The following is a 15839-nucleotide window of genomic DNA, read 5'->3' on the forward strand; positions in this document are numbered from 1 at the left end:
AACGGCTTTTTCTTACGCTTGTTGAAACGATGGCTGATTGTAAATGGAGCCATGTGTGGAGCTATTTCAGCTCCATAAACAGCCAAGATGCTGCATGTGAGCACTGGTGGCCAGCCAATCACAGGGCACATATAGACAAACAACCATTCACACTCACATTCATACCTATGGACAATTTGGAGTCGCCAATTAACCTAGCATGTTTTTGGAATGTGGGAGGAAACCGGAGTACCCGGAGAAAAACGGGGAGAACATGCAAACTCCACACAGAGATGGCCGAGGGTGGAATTGAACCCGGGTCTCCTAGCTGTGAGGCCTGAGTGCTAACCACACGACCGTCTGCAACCCCTAGTTTGTATGTTAAAAATTGACATACTTGGAAAGCAACTGGCGGGCCGGATTCAAACGCTTGGTGGACCGCATGTGGCCCCCGGGCCGTAGTTTGCCTACCCCTGCCGTATCGGATCAGAAAATAAATCAGTGACAGTTGGAATTAGTTTAAATTGCACACTACCAAAAATTCAGCCTCTCTGTATGTATTCCTAGCTTTACAAATCCCTCGTCCACGTCCTGTGCGTGCCCATTTTGGGGCACTGGGCAGGATCCTGTCAGCACAAGAGGCCCAACGGGCTACCAAGCAAAGACCTAACACTAATGTAACGAGTGACTGCATCAAAGCCTCGTTTGATGGTTCGTTTCTGGTGCTGGTGTGTGTTTGGTTGGAGGGCAATGAGGGTCTTCACAAGTTCATAATGACAAACACGTGCATGGACCAACTGGTGAGTTACAGTGGCTGCTAATTAGCATCACACACGCACACACACACACGCACACACACAGTGGGGCATCTGTCTGATGAGTTTCAGGTGGGTTTCAAGTGTGTGTTTGTTGCGTGTGACCAATGTCTGACACCTCTAACAAGCAGGATGGCGTGTTTTTTGTATGTGCGTTACATAGCGGGGCCATGCGACAACAAGGTCAGAGTTGTAAAAGCGGCCTCATAAGTGTTGAATGCAATGGATTGTGGGTAATTGGCTTGAAGGTGGACCACACTGTAGCGATATATGGTGTTACACTTCAAATCATTTATGGGAGAAAATGCAACGGATCCTACGCTGGACCCCCTCACACACAGGGCCTGCATGTTGCCATGGTGATAGCTACATCATTGAACAGTAGCATTTTTATTATACTTTGTCAAGGGGCAATAGTATATAATACTTTAGAGCAGTCATTGTACAGATTTAGGGGCTATCCACACGGAAACGTTTTTATCATTTTAGCCTCTCATCCATATGGAAACAGCGTTCCGGGTGCCCTAAAAGAGTATTTTTTTTTTTCATTTTCTACCGCTTTTCCTCACGAGGGTCGCGGGGGTGCTGGAGCCTATCCCAGCTGTCTTTGGGCGAGAGGCGGGGTACACCCTGGACTGGTGGCCAGCCAATCACAGGGCACATATAGACAAACAACCATTCACACTCACATTCATACCTATGGACAATTTGGAGTCGCCTATTAACCTAGCATGTTTTTGGAATGTGGGAGGAAACCGGAATACCCCGAGAAAACCCACGCATGCATGTGGAGAACATGCAAACTCCACACTGAGATGGCCGAGGGTGGAATTGAACACTGGTCTCTTAGCTGTGAGGTCTGAGCGCTAACCACTCGACCGCCGTGCCGTCTGCTCATTATTTTTCATTTGTATTTCATCACGTACCCCCTATGGCGACTGATGGACGTAGACGATTACATCATTTTCACTTATTCCCGTGTGGATGCAACTATTTCCTAATCTGGCAGTGTGGATGCAACTTTTGTTCAACCCATTCCGAGGACATTCCCGTTTGGAAAAGGCCTTACTGTCCACTCAAAACACACAAGCATCATGGTCCGCCTTTGAGGCAAACTGACCTGAATACCAATTGAGCACCTATCAGGCACCCTAAGCGGAACAAAGGTGGAAATGTCACTAGTGATGTCATCATGGAGGTGTGGGGAAAAAAAAAACATGGCCGACACCAGCATGCTGTTTCTTGTCTGATCTTGTTTGGGACTATGATTCTGTAAAAAGATGATTTTTGCAGTCAAATATGACTTTAAAATGATTTGCTTTTAAGTAATGTTCTTGTCTGTCTCTTTCTAACAAGCAGATGCCGTCTGGTGCAGATGGAGGACGCAAGCTGGCCATCACACTCAGAAGCGACAGTGAGTATTACTTTGTATTTCCACTACGTATGTATAGTATAATACTATGTCTTTAGGTTTTACATTCAAATGTGATAGTACTGGCTTCACCCCAGTCTCAATTCATACACGTTTTTTTTTGTCTCAGCACACACCATCAATGTTAACACCCCCCGCCCCCCCTTCATGTTCCCCTAAGACGACCCCCCTCACCCCACTCCACACATATCCTTACATCCTCCCCACCATCCCGCCTCCCGCAGCTTCCTCCTCTTTTGTTCCTTTCATGGTACAAGTCAAGTTCCTGAGGCGTGGACGATCCTTGCTCCCTGCCTTTTGTCCGTGACCATGAGCGGGAAGCACCGTTGCATTTCCCATTTTGTGTGTGTGTGTGTGTGTGTGTTAGTGTCTTCAAATACCAATAAATATGCGTCTCAAATTTTTCATACATACTTACAAGAATAGTACATTTGTATAATAAATATTTTAATATATACACAATATATACACAATATTTTAATATATACACACATAATACACACACACACACACATATATATATATATAGATTTAAAATGAAATATTTGGCTGCACGATGGTCGAGTGGTTAGCGTGCAGATCTCACAGCTAGGAGACCGGAGTTCAATCCCACCCTCGGCCATCTCTGTGTGGAGTTTGCATGTTCTCCTCGTGCATGTGTGTTTTTTTTTTCGGGTATTCCGGTTTCCTCCCACATTCCAAAAACATGCTAGGTTAATTGGCGACTCCAAATTGTCCATAGGTATGAATGTGAGTGTGAATGGTTGTTTGTCTATATGTGCCCTGTGATTGGCTGGCCACCAGTCCAGGGTGTACACCGCCTCTTGCCCAAAGACAGCTGGGATAGGCTCCAGCACCCCGCGACCCTCGTGAGGATAAGCGGTAGAAAATGAATGAATTAATAAAATATTTTATTGATATAGATTTATTTCAATTTAGTACATCTACAACCTTTATTTTTAAAGGTGATGTTTATGTGAAAGTCTCACGTGATCATCGCCAATAGCATGCAGGTCAGAGGTCATGCATCTTTTGAAATGATGACCTCCTATCTTGTCACCGTGAAAGCCAAAGTCTAGAAAGGCAACACTTTAAGCCGCAGAGAAGTTCTGAGGTGCTTTCATGCGACAATCGTTCTTTGTGCCGGGGTACTGAGGTGTGTGTGCCTGCCTGACACACCTCACTGCCTCCTTTCCCTCTGACCGGTGAATGTTTGCAGTGATGTCATGGAAGGGGATAATATGCATGGTGGCCTTTGACCCCCCCCCCCCTCCCTTTAACACCCACCCCAGGACTATGTAGTCACAGATGATCAGTTAAAACTTGGAAGGAAAGGACAGAAAACATCTATTAGCTAAATGTTTTCTGTTTTATTGCCAATAGCGGAATGCCAATAGTGCCCCTAGTGGTCACATGTTTGTAGTGAAGATAATAATACCTAAAAAAATACAAATAAAGAAGCTGAAGGCTGAAGATAAGCCTTCTCTTGTCTGTCATGGTGAGATCGCCTCTTCCTCCTCCTCCTCCTCCATGGACAAGCACTATAGGAAGGAGGAAGAGGATGAGCAACCAGCTGTGACCTTCTCCTTGAGTCCTGAACATGACCCCTCCACCCCACCCCTGCTTCTTTGTGGAGGAGGAGGAGGAAGCGCTAGGAAGCGGAGCAGTGACTCGTGTCGCATCCGAGCTCCTCCATCCTTCCTAAACTCCTGGACACAATCCCATTTTCTCCCGCCGTCCACCTCCTCCTCCTCCTCTTGCCATCCATCAGGGCGTTCAAACCAAAGAGGAGCAGTGAGTCGTGTTAGAGCTCACGCCCTCTTTCTCTCTCTTTCTGTCCCTCATTGTTTGTCTTTTAAAAATATATCGCCCCATTTATATTAGCAATGTGGGCTGCACGGTGGCTGAGTGGTTAGCGTGCACGCCACACAGCGAGGAGACCACAGTTCGATTCCACCATGTTCTCCCTCCACGTGCATGGGTTTTCTCCGGGTACTCCGGTTTCCTCCCACATTCCAAAAACATGCTAGGTGAATTGGCGACTCCAAATTGTCTATAGGTATGAATGTGAGTGTGAATGGTTGTTTGTCTATATGTGCCCTGTGATTGGCTGGCCACCAGTCCAGGGTGTACCCCGCCTCTCAACCGAAGACAGCTGGGATAGGCTCCAGCACCCCCTCGACCCTCGTGAGGATAAGCGGTAGAAAATGAATGAATGAAGGAATATTTCCTGTAATTAATCAATTATCATAACTGCATGGTTGTGAGTGGTTAGAATGCAGGCTACACAGCTAAGAAACACAAGTTTGATTCCCTGCTCAGGTATCTCTGTGTGTATTTTCTCAGCTTCCTCCCACATTCCAAAAACATGCTAGGTGAATTGGCGACTCCAAATTGTCCATAGGTATGAATGTGAGTGTGAATGGTTGTTTGTCTATATGTGCCCTGTGATTGGCTGGCCACCAGTCCAGGGTGTACCCCGCCTCTCGTCTGAAGACAGCTGGGATAGGCTCCAGCACCCCCGCGACCCTTGTGAGTATAAGACAAATACAAAACATAAGACAAAAGGAGGAAACCGGAGTACCCAGAGAACATGCAAACTCCACACAGAGATGGCTGAGGGTGGGATTGAACTCGGGTCTCCGAGCTGTGAGGTCTCCGCGATAACCACCGTGCAGCCCTGTACCGTACATGTTTATTCATAATACTTTGAGTTTTCTACATAGAATGCCTGTCATGTGACAATGATGACTTCTATGTCCTCTCTTTTGTCCAATCAGATTGCTCCTTGAACTACCCGCTAGGCAAACATGTCATCCACGAGGTTGCCAATGTCTCCTTCACCCATTTGGCCTGCGAGGACCAAGCTGGTGTGGTCGTGCACTGGTCTGCCAGTCCATTAGGTATGTGTTTGCTTGTTTGTTCTTTTCCGGGAAATTTCACGCTCTTTTAGTGTCAGATTATGCTTGCATTGTTGTTGGCTTAGTTAATTAGAAGTTAGGTTGAAATGATCGGTAACATTGCATAGAGACATGTGTCCACAAAAGTCTCACATCCAACACTCAATGTGACCGCCAAGGAATGTGTGTGTGTATGCACGCTTGCAACATGAAGCTCGCTGACAATACAGCCTGTTGTATTCCCACGGAGACCCAAAACTTCCAGGAATACTTTCATGTCACAGTCGCAGGTGAACAATAACAGTCCTTTTTCAGTCTTCCAGCTCTAGACTCCTCCTGATGACAGCAAATGTCAGAGAAAGTCGCTTTTAGCATGCTCGGGAGTCTTTGAAGACTTGCAGGTCTTCCAAGCCTCTAACTTTGATAATATGAATAGAAATTCTGATAGTAGCTACAAATCCTCAGTTTTTAAAACCTAACTTTACATATGTTGTTAATATATAAGTTGAACAGTTTTGGTTCTGGTATTGACCCCTGGGGTACTCCGAACATTAATTGGGTATTAATTGTGTATTCTCCTAGCTTCACATATGGATTTCTGTTTGCTAGGTAGCTTTTAGCGCAATTCAGAACTAACCCTCTGATTCCATATTTTTCTAATTTTGGAAATGTTCGGAAATTTTGTGATTAATTGTATCGTCAAATTTCATTTCCTTGGTAATTTTGATCAGTGCCATAGAGGTTGTAATGTTAGCTCTGCATATGTATTGGCTTTCTGCGAGTAATTCATTATTTTTAAGTTTGTCCAACCGGTGGTTGAATAGCATTTGAAATGTTGAACGACTTTAGCTGTCTTAATTTTGTTTGGTAATTTACCAATTTTCCAGTTTTGGTCCAATATTTATTCATTTTCTACCGCTAATCCTCACAAGGGCCGTGGGGGGTGCTGGAGCCTATCCCAGCTGTCTTCGGGCGAGAGGCGGGGTACACCCTGGACTGGTTGCCAGCCAATCCCAGGACACATAAACAATCCCACTTAAAAGTTTGGGATCACTTGGAAATGTTTTTGTCCAGTCTGAGATATGGCTTTTTCTTGGCAATCCTGCCATGAAGTCCAGCATCCTTGAAGTGGCCGCTTCACTGTTGATACTGACACTGGTGTTTGACGGCTACTATTTAGTGCAGCTGCCAGGTGATGACCTGTGAGGCGTCTTTGTCTTAAACTACACACTCTCAGATATTTGTCTTCTTGCACAGTTGTGCAGCGTTTTTATGTCCTTGTTAGACCCAGTTTGTGCTGCTCTCTGAAGGGAGTAGTTAACAGCATGGTAAGAGATTTTTTTAGATGGGTTTTCTAATCATCTATTAGCCTTATAAAATGATGAACTTGGATTAGCGGCCATACCAGGAGATTGATGCAGAGGACTGACAGTTGTTGATAGTAGGCCTCTATGCAAAAATGTATATCCTTCTTTGAAAAATTAATTTTAATTGTTTGTGAAATGGATAAAAAAATTTGTGAAATGGGAAAGATTGTTTGTGAAATGCATGAAAATTGTTTTTCTTTGGAAAACAAAGAAATTTGCAAGTGATCCCAAACTTTCAACCATTCACACTCACATTTATGCTTATTGGACATCTCTTTCAAGGAACAGTTCTTATCATAGAGCTTTGTATAAGTATTGATGAAGTGTTCATTCTTATCGTAGAGCTCTATGTAAGTATTGAGAAAGTGTTCATATGCTTCATCCACATAATTTCCACTGCACACACTCTCCCATCTTGTGTTGTTGCTTCCTAAGCTAATGTACTTTCTTGGGAATGTCAGCGTTGTGTTTTTGTCAGATTCATATGGACGTTTGTACCTTTTTAGCTTCTTTCCCTTTTTCAGCTGTGCGGTTTTTAATTTCCTGTCGGTGAACTTGACGACTATGACGGGTGTGCTATTGTTCCTGACATACAGTGCGATCCAAGTATTGATGGTTTGGATGTCTACGTCCACCTCCTCAGGGTGTACAAAAGTAGTAACTTGTTGCTCTGTTGAAGCCGAAGTCATCTTATTCCCAACTACCCTGGCATAGGATCTGGGTTTAATCCGAAGCCTCGTCACGATCACATAGTTCATTCGTTTATTCTGAATAGCGTTCTTCAAATGCTCAATTATGTTCTCTTTTTCTTCCTGGGCCTCCTTCATGGGCACCTTCAGGCTTTTAATTTCATCCCACAGGTTTTGAACCTCCTGTTTTATGGATCCGATGTATCTTTCCAGGTCATCCAGCCTCTGTAGTCTCAGTAGTATTTGTCTAACAGGATTTCTTGTAGCGTTCTTATTAACAAATGTATACAAGCTAGGTCAGAAGAATTAGTAATAATACGTTTTTGTCACTCAAAGTGTTTTAAAGTGAACATTGTGAATTATAACTGGAGGGAGGGGGTGAAGGAGGAAAGGAAGGAAGGGAGGGAGGTGCTCAGGAATCTGCCTGGAGACAGCAAAACCTGTTCTGGTGTCTCACAAAGCTAATGACAACAACATGTGCGGTGCATGCAAAGCTCTCATTACAAGAGAAGCCAAGAGGGCCAAGCAGGCGAGAGACTTTGATGAAATATAACCGGGGGGAGGACAGGTAAAGGACAGACAGAAGCAAGTTTGGGAGGTGTAAAGTTGACATGAGGGATGAAAAAGGAAAAGTAATTAGATAGGAAAGAGGATATGATATGTGTGAAGAGGAAACAAGGGAAGAGGAGGAATAGGATTTAATTTCCCTTTTTAGGAAAATCATTGATTAGGATTTGTGTTTGGATACTTTTTGTCGATGTCAACGTTCAAACTTTTTTCTCGAATTGCCACTTTATTGTGACTGATGTGTTCCTGCAGGAATCGAACATATTAAAGGCTTCCGAATTTATTTGGAGGACAAGAATCCAGACGGAAAACGATGTCAACATCTCATCCTCAAAGACCCGAGACAGCTCAACTTCTCCCACAGGAACACGGTAGGAACTTTTGACCTCTTTAGGTGTGCGATTCTAGTGTGCTTTTACACTACAAGTTATGTTTTGTGTGTTTATTTTATTAATTTGGAATAATTTATATTACGTTGCACAGAAGCTGAGCAGTCAGTTGTTTAGCGGTCTGACCTTTGACACCGACTACATGGTCCGCGTTGTTCCTTTCCCCACGCTGATGAATGAGAGTTTCTTCCCGCCATCTTTCCTCAGGACCAACTGTGAGTACCCATATATTATATACAGTACAGTCATCCTTTGTTTATCACTGTGAACTTGTACCAGACCCGACAGTGATAAGTGAATTTCCGCGAAGTAGAATTCCTTGAAAACCTGTTTATGACCGTGTAAATATAGTTTTTAACATGATTAGAGTCCCCAAACACGTGCTGGTATGTGTTACAACAAATGTGTCACACACGTGTGGAGGACAGGAAGTGACATGGGGGGTTCAAAGTTAAGTTTTAGTTAGGAGCAGATTACGGCCACAACAATAGACTGAAACTTGCAATAAAAGCCAGCTGCTTGTGTGTCACCAAACATTACAGGAACATTGCTGACACCTAGTGGCCAGTGTAGAATACTACATAGCATCATGTTTTTGAATGCATCTTCTGAATGGCTTAGAATTGTATTTGAGTTAATTTAGCCTTTTTATGCTTGAAAACGCTTATTTAGGCAAATAATGCATAACATTTACTTAAATATGCATAATTTCTGACTAATAATAGGCCATATTCAACCACGAAACAGTAGGATATATTTATGAAAAGCCATGCTAGAATGACTCGGTACAATTCATAGCATAGATCATGTAGATGCTAGTGTTAACTCGACACAAATGGCGTTCAGGCTACAGCACGGATGGCCAAACGTTTGACTTTAAATTACATACTAAAACCAAAACTATGCAGTTAAATGTTATGGTCCTCTGTCTAAACAGCCAAGTGTAGCGTCAACATACGTATATCACTATATTGACAGTTACTATGGTACCCATTGCGCAGGAAAACAGGAAGTGAACAAATGTAACAGTTACTGATTGTAAAAGTACCAGATGGAGGGGTAGGATTTAATAAGCTTTGCTTCTTCCTACTCCTTTTGGACATGTGGAACTGTGAACTGATTATGGGATGCATTCAATTGTAATCTGATGCATGTTCAAATGAAATTAAACCATTACCATTAACATGATTTTGGAGCGGTTATGCTAAGGTCACATGACTACACATCATTGCTTTCATGAAAACCAAGGTTGCCCAATTTAGCGGTGAAGCATGAAATGTTTAACGTGTGTGTGTGTGTGCGTGTGTGTGTGTGTGTGTGTTCATCTTCCAGCCTGTGAAGTTCTGCTGGGCTCAGACAACCTGGTCTGCAAACCATGTAAGTTCCCCTGTTTTTTTTTTCTGTCTTTTGGACTTTAGCCAGCCTCCACTTGAAAACAGCGAGAAGATCGTCGACTACGCTGTATCAACTCAACTCCAGTATTTTCTTGAGTTACTCAGATTAACCACAATTATGTTTTAAAGCAACAATAATCTCTTTTGTTGCCCGCTACATTTAGTTATTTACTATGTACCACCACCTAGCATCTTATAACGCATGTCATACGTATGCCACATCAAATAAGTACATTTTGCATCACGTTAGTATCACAGGTTTGAAAGATGTGCATTTTAACATCATAGTTAATTCAAGAAACAATACAAGCAGTTGATGTTTGCTAAATACAAGGATGAAGAGTCTTGAACCAGTCATGATGTGCTATATATATCACTATATTGACACTTACTATGGTACCCATTATGTCATTGGATGCTCATATCACCTCGTACTTCGGTACTTTATAAAAAAACAACAATAATTAATAAAAAAAAACAAAAAAAAGAAAGCAGGAAGTGAACAAATGTAACAGTTACTGATTGTAAAAGTACCAGATGGAGGGGTAGGATTTACTAAGCTTTGCTTCTTCCTACTCCTTTTGGGCATGTGAACTGATTATGGGATGCATTCAATTGTAATCTGATGCATGTTCAAATGAAATATTACCATTACCATAATCAGCCTAAGAATTTTCGTATTCTTTAGAATACAAGTAGTAATGTGATGCTTATTTTTAACGATACATTCTCAAATAAGCCAAATTCCATCAAACAGTTCCATCATAACATCATCCACCCTTTGGACAAGTACAGTATTTGGCTTTATAGTATAGTTATTTAATTTTGACACCAAAAAAAACATAGAAAATAACCTATGTAAGTGGTTGATAAGAATCTGTTTAATAATGATGTATATGGTAATGCCATTTAGTTTAGTCTTTAGGGTTAATTCATGGGCCATAAGGTGGATTAGTGGTTAGCACTTTGGCCACACATCTGGAAAATATGTGTTTGAATCTCCACTGGGCATCTCTGTGTTTTTTTTTTTCATGTTTTGCTTTTGTGTGTGTGGGTTTTCTCCGGGAATTCTGGTTTCTAAATTGTCCATAGGTATGAATGTGAGTGTCTGTATGTGCCCTGCCTCTCGCCCAAAGTCAGCTGGGATCCAAATAAGCGGCATAAAAAATGGACGGCCGGGGGTTAAATCATGCAGACATCCCAATACTTCTCCAGTGGCTTCATGTTAATAAGTAGACATCTGCATGTGTGTGTTTCTTTCCAGTCTGGAAACCAAAGACTCTGAACGTGTCTCAGCTGGGTTCCAAACTGCATGTGACCTTTGACCAGGCCCCGCCTTCTTTCGGTTTCCACCTGTACTACGTCTACTACAAACTGCGACAGGAAGGACCGTTCAGGCTGCAGCGCTGCAAGCCCGTAAGACCCAACATGATTCGCTGTACAAGTCATAATCATAATGTAGTGTACATGCTCTTCTTTTAGATGTTTTATGGATGTTTCTCCTTTTTTACTTGTAGGACGGAAACCAGTTGAAAACCATATGCATTCTCCAGGACGTCACTCCGGGGACATACACCATAGAGGTTGCCATATAAAACGCCTTTCACTCTTTTAGCTTGAAAACTAATGTTTACTGCCAAACATTATTATTTATTATATATTAAAACGTATTTATCTTTGTGTTTTAGTTGAGAGACGACAGCAACACAACCAGGAGGCAGACGCAGTACTACGTTAGCCAAGGTGACAACTACACCAGATTGATATTGTTTTCTTATTGACCTCCCCCAAGGCCGTTGTTTATTTTTATTTGTTTGCAACTTCCTGGCTACTTTTTCATGAACATAGATCTGGGTTCAAATCTCTGTGAGGGGTTTGTTTGTTCTCCCCGTGCATGCGTGGGTTTTCTCCGGGTACTCCGGTTTCCTCCCACATTCCAAAAACATGCTAGGTTAATTAGCGACTCCAAATTGTCCATAGGTATGAATGTGAGTGTGAATGGTTGTTTGTCTATATGTGCCCTGTGATTGGCTGGCCACCAGTCCAGGGTGTACCCCGCCTCTCGCTCGAAGACAGCTGGGATAGGCTCCAGCACTCCTCGCGACCCTCGTGAGGATAAGCGGTAGAAAATGAATGAATGAATGAATATCCTTGCGGCCATAGTGAGGATGAATTGATATAGAAAATGAGTTAATAATTAACAATTCAAATCTGTTTTTTATTAATTTATTATTAAATGTATTAATAAAAAATATTATTATTAATTTAAAAATTATTATTATTAAAATTTTATTACATTTTTTATAAATCTAACATTTTTTATATATAAAAAATTGTTTAAAATTATTTTTATATAAAAAAATATTTTAAATAAATCTGTCGGATGCTTCAAAAATTTTATTTATAGTTATTATTCTCAATATTAGCTATTGAACTGTAATGGCAAATGTTTACGTGTCACTTGTTTGCTGCATCATAAGTACTTGATTCTCACCATCTCAAGAAGGGTCTGTTTGTTTCATACTGCAGTTCATTCCCCATGGGCGGGTCCTATCCGGGCTATGGCCATCACGGTGCCTCTGGTCATCATGTCTGCCTTTGCTACGCTTTTTACCGTCATGTGTCGGAAGAAGCAACAAGGTGAGAGGAAACTGGATGGTTGATCCTGTATTGTAATCGACGGTGCGTTCAATTTTAATGTCTCCTTTTCTCCCGTTAGAAAACATCTACAGCCAGCTGGATGAGGAGAGCAGCGAGTCGTCCAATCACAGCGCTGCGTTGAACGCAGAAAGGCCTTGGCCCCGCCCCAAAGTCTTCATCTGTTACTCCAGCAGAGACTGCCCCAAACACACCAACGTCATCCAGAGCTTCGCCTACTTCCTGCAGGACTTCTGCGGCTGCGAGGTTAGAACATCGACCTGAAAATGGTGACATTAGACAGTGAGGAGGAAGAGGAAGATGTAACTTTTCCTTCTGCTCCGCTTCAGGTGGCGTTGGACCTGTGGGAACATCTGGAGATGTGCAGAGAGGGTCAGATGTCGTGGCTTAGCAGACAGCTGGACGAGGCCGACTTCATCATCACAGTGTGCTCCAAGGGCCTACGGTGCGTTTTCCTCTGCAGATTTCAGTCCTCTTCCTGTCTCGTGTCTTTAGGCCTAATATAAGGCACAATAACTTTAAATTGAAAAGAGTGTTTCTGCTTTTTGGTCTGTTCCCAGTGTGTGTTCAGGGATTAACTTGTCAGCTTCTTTTTGCCACTAGATGGCGCCAACACACTACAAAATCTGTGCTATGTGAAGCATCAGGGGTGTCCAAACGGTTTAGAAGGCACAAAGCAGTTATATACAGTATATTACTAAACCTATTACTGCTATGGACTTTGGCCATTGCTCTTTTTTTTTAATTTTCCAAATAATTCAACTTAAAAAAAAATGTAATATTATGTCTTCATTCTCATAAAATTAAAAGTTTTTTTTCCATTTCAACTTTTTTCTTGTAAATGTTCTTTTTGTAATATTATCACTTCATTGTCATCATATTATGACTTTTTCTGCAGATTAATTTTTTGAAAATGACAACTTTTTGTTTATTCTCATAATATTATGACTTTTTCTGCAGACTAATTTTAACATTTTTTTAACATTTTTTTAAATTTTAACTTTTTGTTTGTTTTTCATACAGCTTTTAAAAAAACATATTTTTTCCATAATATTTCTACTTCATGTTACCAACTATTTTCCCTCATAATATCACATTATTCTCGTAAAATTGCGACTTTTGTTGTTTGATTAGTTTTTTTTCTCTGAAAAATTTGACTTTATTCTTGTTGTTTTTGTTTTTTTTAATCTGTATGTCAAATAATATTTTTGCCAATATTATGGCCAATATAAAAAAAGAAATGGCCCCTTGCTGCACTTTGGACACCCCTTTTATTCATTTTTTTTTACATTCATCCTTCCCCCACACTTTCCTTCACCCTTTCCCTCTCTTAGAAATAATACACAATTTTTTACAGTAGATTTGCTGGTATTTCAAAAGAATTACAAATAATGCAAAATTAAATTAATCTTCTATTTAAATATTTTCCACAAGTCAACCTTCCACCTTTATAGTTATAAGTTTTTAAATAATGTACAGTACACAAAGATGTGTACATGTATGTGTACTTAAAAAAACCCAAAAACAAGCCAACTCAAACAAAATAATTAATAAATAACATAATTAACAAACATAATTAATAAATTGTAAACAGTCTGTGTTTTATTCCCGCAGCTACTTTGTGGAGAGGAAAAGCCGCAGAGGAAAGACACCGGTCAGTCGTCGCGGCAATGCCAGCAGCAGCTCTCCCATTGGTGGATCGGGCACGGATCTGTTTGTGATGGGCGTTGCCATGATTGGTGAGAAGCTGCGGCTGGCCAAGCAGAACGAGAAGGACGACACTCAGGAGATGAACCGTTACATGGCCGTCTACTTTGACTACTCCACGGAGAACGACATCCCTACCATGCTAAGTCTGGCTCCCAGGTAGGTTTTACCGTTTATTACCTCCATCAAGGAAAACTACATTTATTCATTCATTCGTTCATTCATTCATTTTCTACCACTTATCCTCACGAGGGTCGTAGGGGTGCTGGAGCCTATCCCAACTGTCTTCGGGCGAGAGGCGGGGTACACCCTGGACTGGTGGCCAGCCAATCACAGGGCACATATAGACAAACAACCATTCACACTCACAGAGGCCGAGGATGGAATTGAACTCGGATCTCCTAGCTGTGAGGTCTGCGCGCTAACCACTAGTCCGCCGTGCAGCCCAAAGACAAAACAAAAAAAGCCAAAATAGTACCACTTCCACACGCAATAGGAGGATAACTTCTTTTCACGCTATCATGTTGGACATGCTGGAGCCTATCCCAGCTGTCTTCAGACGAGAGGCGGTGTACACCCTGGACTGGTGGCCAGCCAATCACAGGGCACATATAGACAAACAACCATTCACACTCACATTCATATCTATGAACAATTTGGAGTTGCTAATTAACCTAGCATGTTTTTGGAATGTGGGAGTACCCGGAAAAACAACACGCATGCACGGGGAGAACATGCAAACTCCACACAGAGATGGCCGAGGGTGGGATTGAACTCGGGTTTCTTAGCTGTGAGGTCTGCACGCTAACCACTTGCAGCCCAAAGACAAAACAAAAAAGCCAACGTACCACTTCCGCATGCAATAGGAGGAGAATTTTTCTCACTCTATCATGTTGGACATGTCATGCCTGACTACATGCAGTGTGACGGTAATTTGATGCGTTATGCGTCAGTGAGCACCTGATTCCAATCAAAGCTCCGCCCTCTTTGTGCTCCAGCTACAATTCATGTTCAGATGATGTTAGCAACATGGAATAGTAGACTCACCCTGTTTCATCATCTTTGTGTAGGTTCAAGCTGATGGACCAGCTGCCTCAGCTTTTCACCCGCCTTCACTCCAGTCAGTCCAGTCTGGCCGAGCGGGAGTCCCAGCCTCTCAACATCTCCAGGAGGAACTACTTCAGGAGCAAGTCTGGACGCTCCCTCTACGTGTCCATCTGCAACATGCACCAGCACATCAGCCAGAACCCGGACTGGTTCGAGAAGCCAGTGCCTCCCTCCGCTGGAAGTGCTTCCCCCTCCTGCTCATTACCATCTCCTCCTCTTCCTCCTCTTCACGACGTTGAGGCTCCCTCATCTTCATCCTCTCGACCAGAGAGAAGGCCGGAGGGCGGGCTGATGCTAAATGAGGTGCTGGTCAAGACGTCACCACTAGAGGGTGGAGAGGGAACCTTGAGGAAAAATGCCCTACTGCTGGCTCCTGGCTCTGGTTTGAGCTTCAACCTCAACCTCAACTTGAGTCCAAGCCCTAGTCCTGTACCAAGTCCTGGTTTAAGTCCTGGCCTTGCTCTTCCACAAAGATCTCCATCCAGGCTGGAGCACACATCAAGGTAAGTTAATGTAAATAAACCTATTTGGAGTTACAAGCTAAGAAGTCATGTGTCTCCCACTCAGAACCTCCTCAGGAACATTTGTGGAAGAATCCTCCTGCACTCCACCCAACCTTCACGAGGAAGTGGTCCCCCTTTCTGCTCAGACAGAAGACGACCGCCTTTCTCCTCCTGAGCTCCCGCCCCCTCGCGATTCGGGCATCTACGACTCATCGGTCCCTTCCTCTGAGCTTTCCATTCCTTTAATGGAGGGCTTGTCACATGACCAGGCTGACTCCTCCTCCCTGGCTGAGAGCGAGTCGTCATCTTCAGGGCTAGGTAACCCCCCCAAA

At 42.7% G+C, this 15839-nt stretch overlaps 1 protein-coding gene across 3 annotated transcripts in view; it reads left to right on the forward strand.

Annotated features, from left to right (window-relative positions):
* The window catches only part of il17rd (interleukin 17 receptor D), a 32725-nt gene that overhangs the window by 16269 nt on the left and 617 nt on the right, over positions 1-15839 (forward strand). For 2 of the 3 annotated variants that reach the window (XM_078798765.1, XM_058055235.2), the window contains 14 exons: positions 2151-2208; positions 5007-5129; positions 8002-8120; positions 8233-8353; positions 9471-9515; positions 10797-10948; positions 11050-11115; positions 11221-11275; positions 12062-12172; positions 12252-12436; positions 12520-12635; positions 13805-14056; positions 14968-15507; positions 15572-15825. In XM_078798765.1, the coding sequence (XP_078654891.1) occupies positions 2151-2208; positions 5007-5129; positions 8002-8120; positions 8233-8353; positions 9471-9515; positions 10797-10948; positions 11050-11115; positions 11221-11275; positions 12062-12172; positions 12252-12436; positions 12520-12635; positions 13805-14056; positions 14968-15507; positions 15572-15825 (2197 nt within the window). The remainder of the gene's footprint in view (positions 1-2150; positions 2209-5006; positions 5130-8001; positions 8121-8232; positions 8354-9470; positions 9516-10796; positions 10949-11049; positions 11116-11220; positions 11276-12061; positions 12173-12251; positions 12437-12519; positions 12636-13804; positions 14057-14967; positions 15508-15571; positions 15826-15839) is intronic. The other variant, XM_078798766.1, reaches the window with a different exon arrangement.

The sequence above is a fragment of the Doryrhamphus excisus genome, linkage group LG18 (genome assembly GCF_037039965.1).
Source record: "Doryrhamphus excisus strain RoL-2023G ecotype Guam linkage group LG18, RoL_Dexc_Guam_v1.1, whole genome shotgun sequence".
NCBI lineage: Eukaryota > Metazoa > Chordata > Actinopteri > Syngnathiformes > Syngnathidae > Doryrhamphus > Doryrhamphus excisus.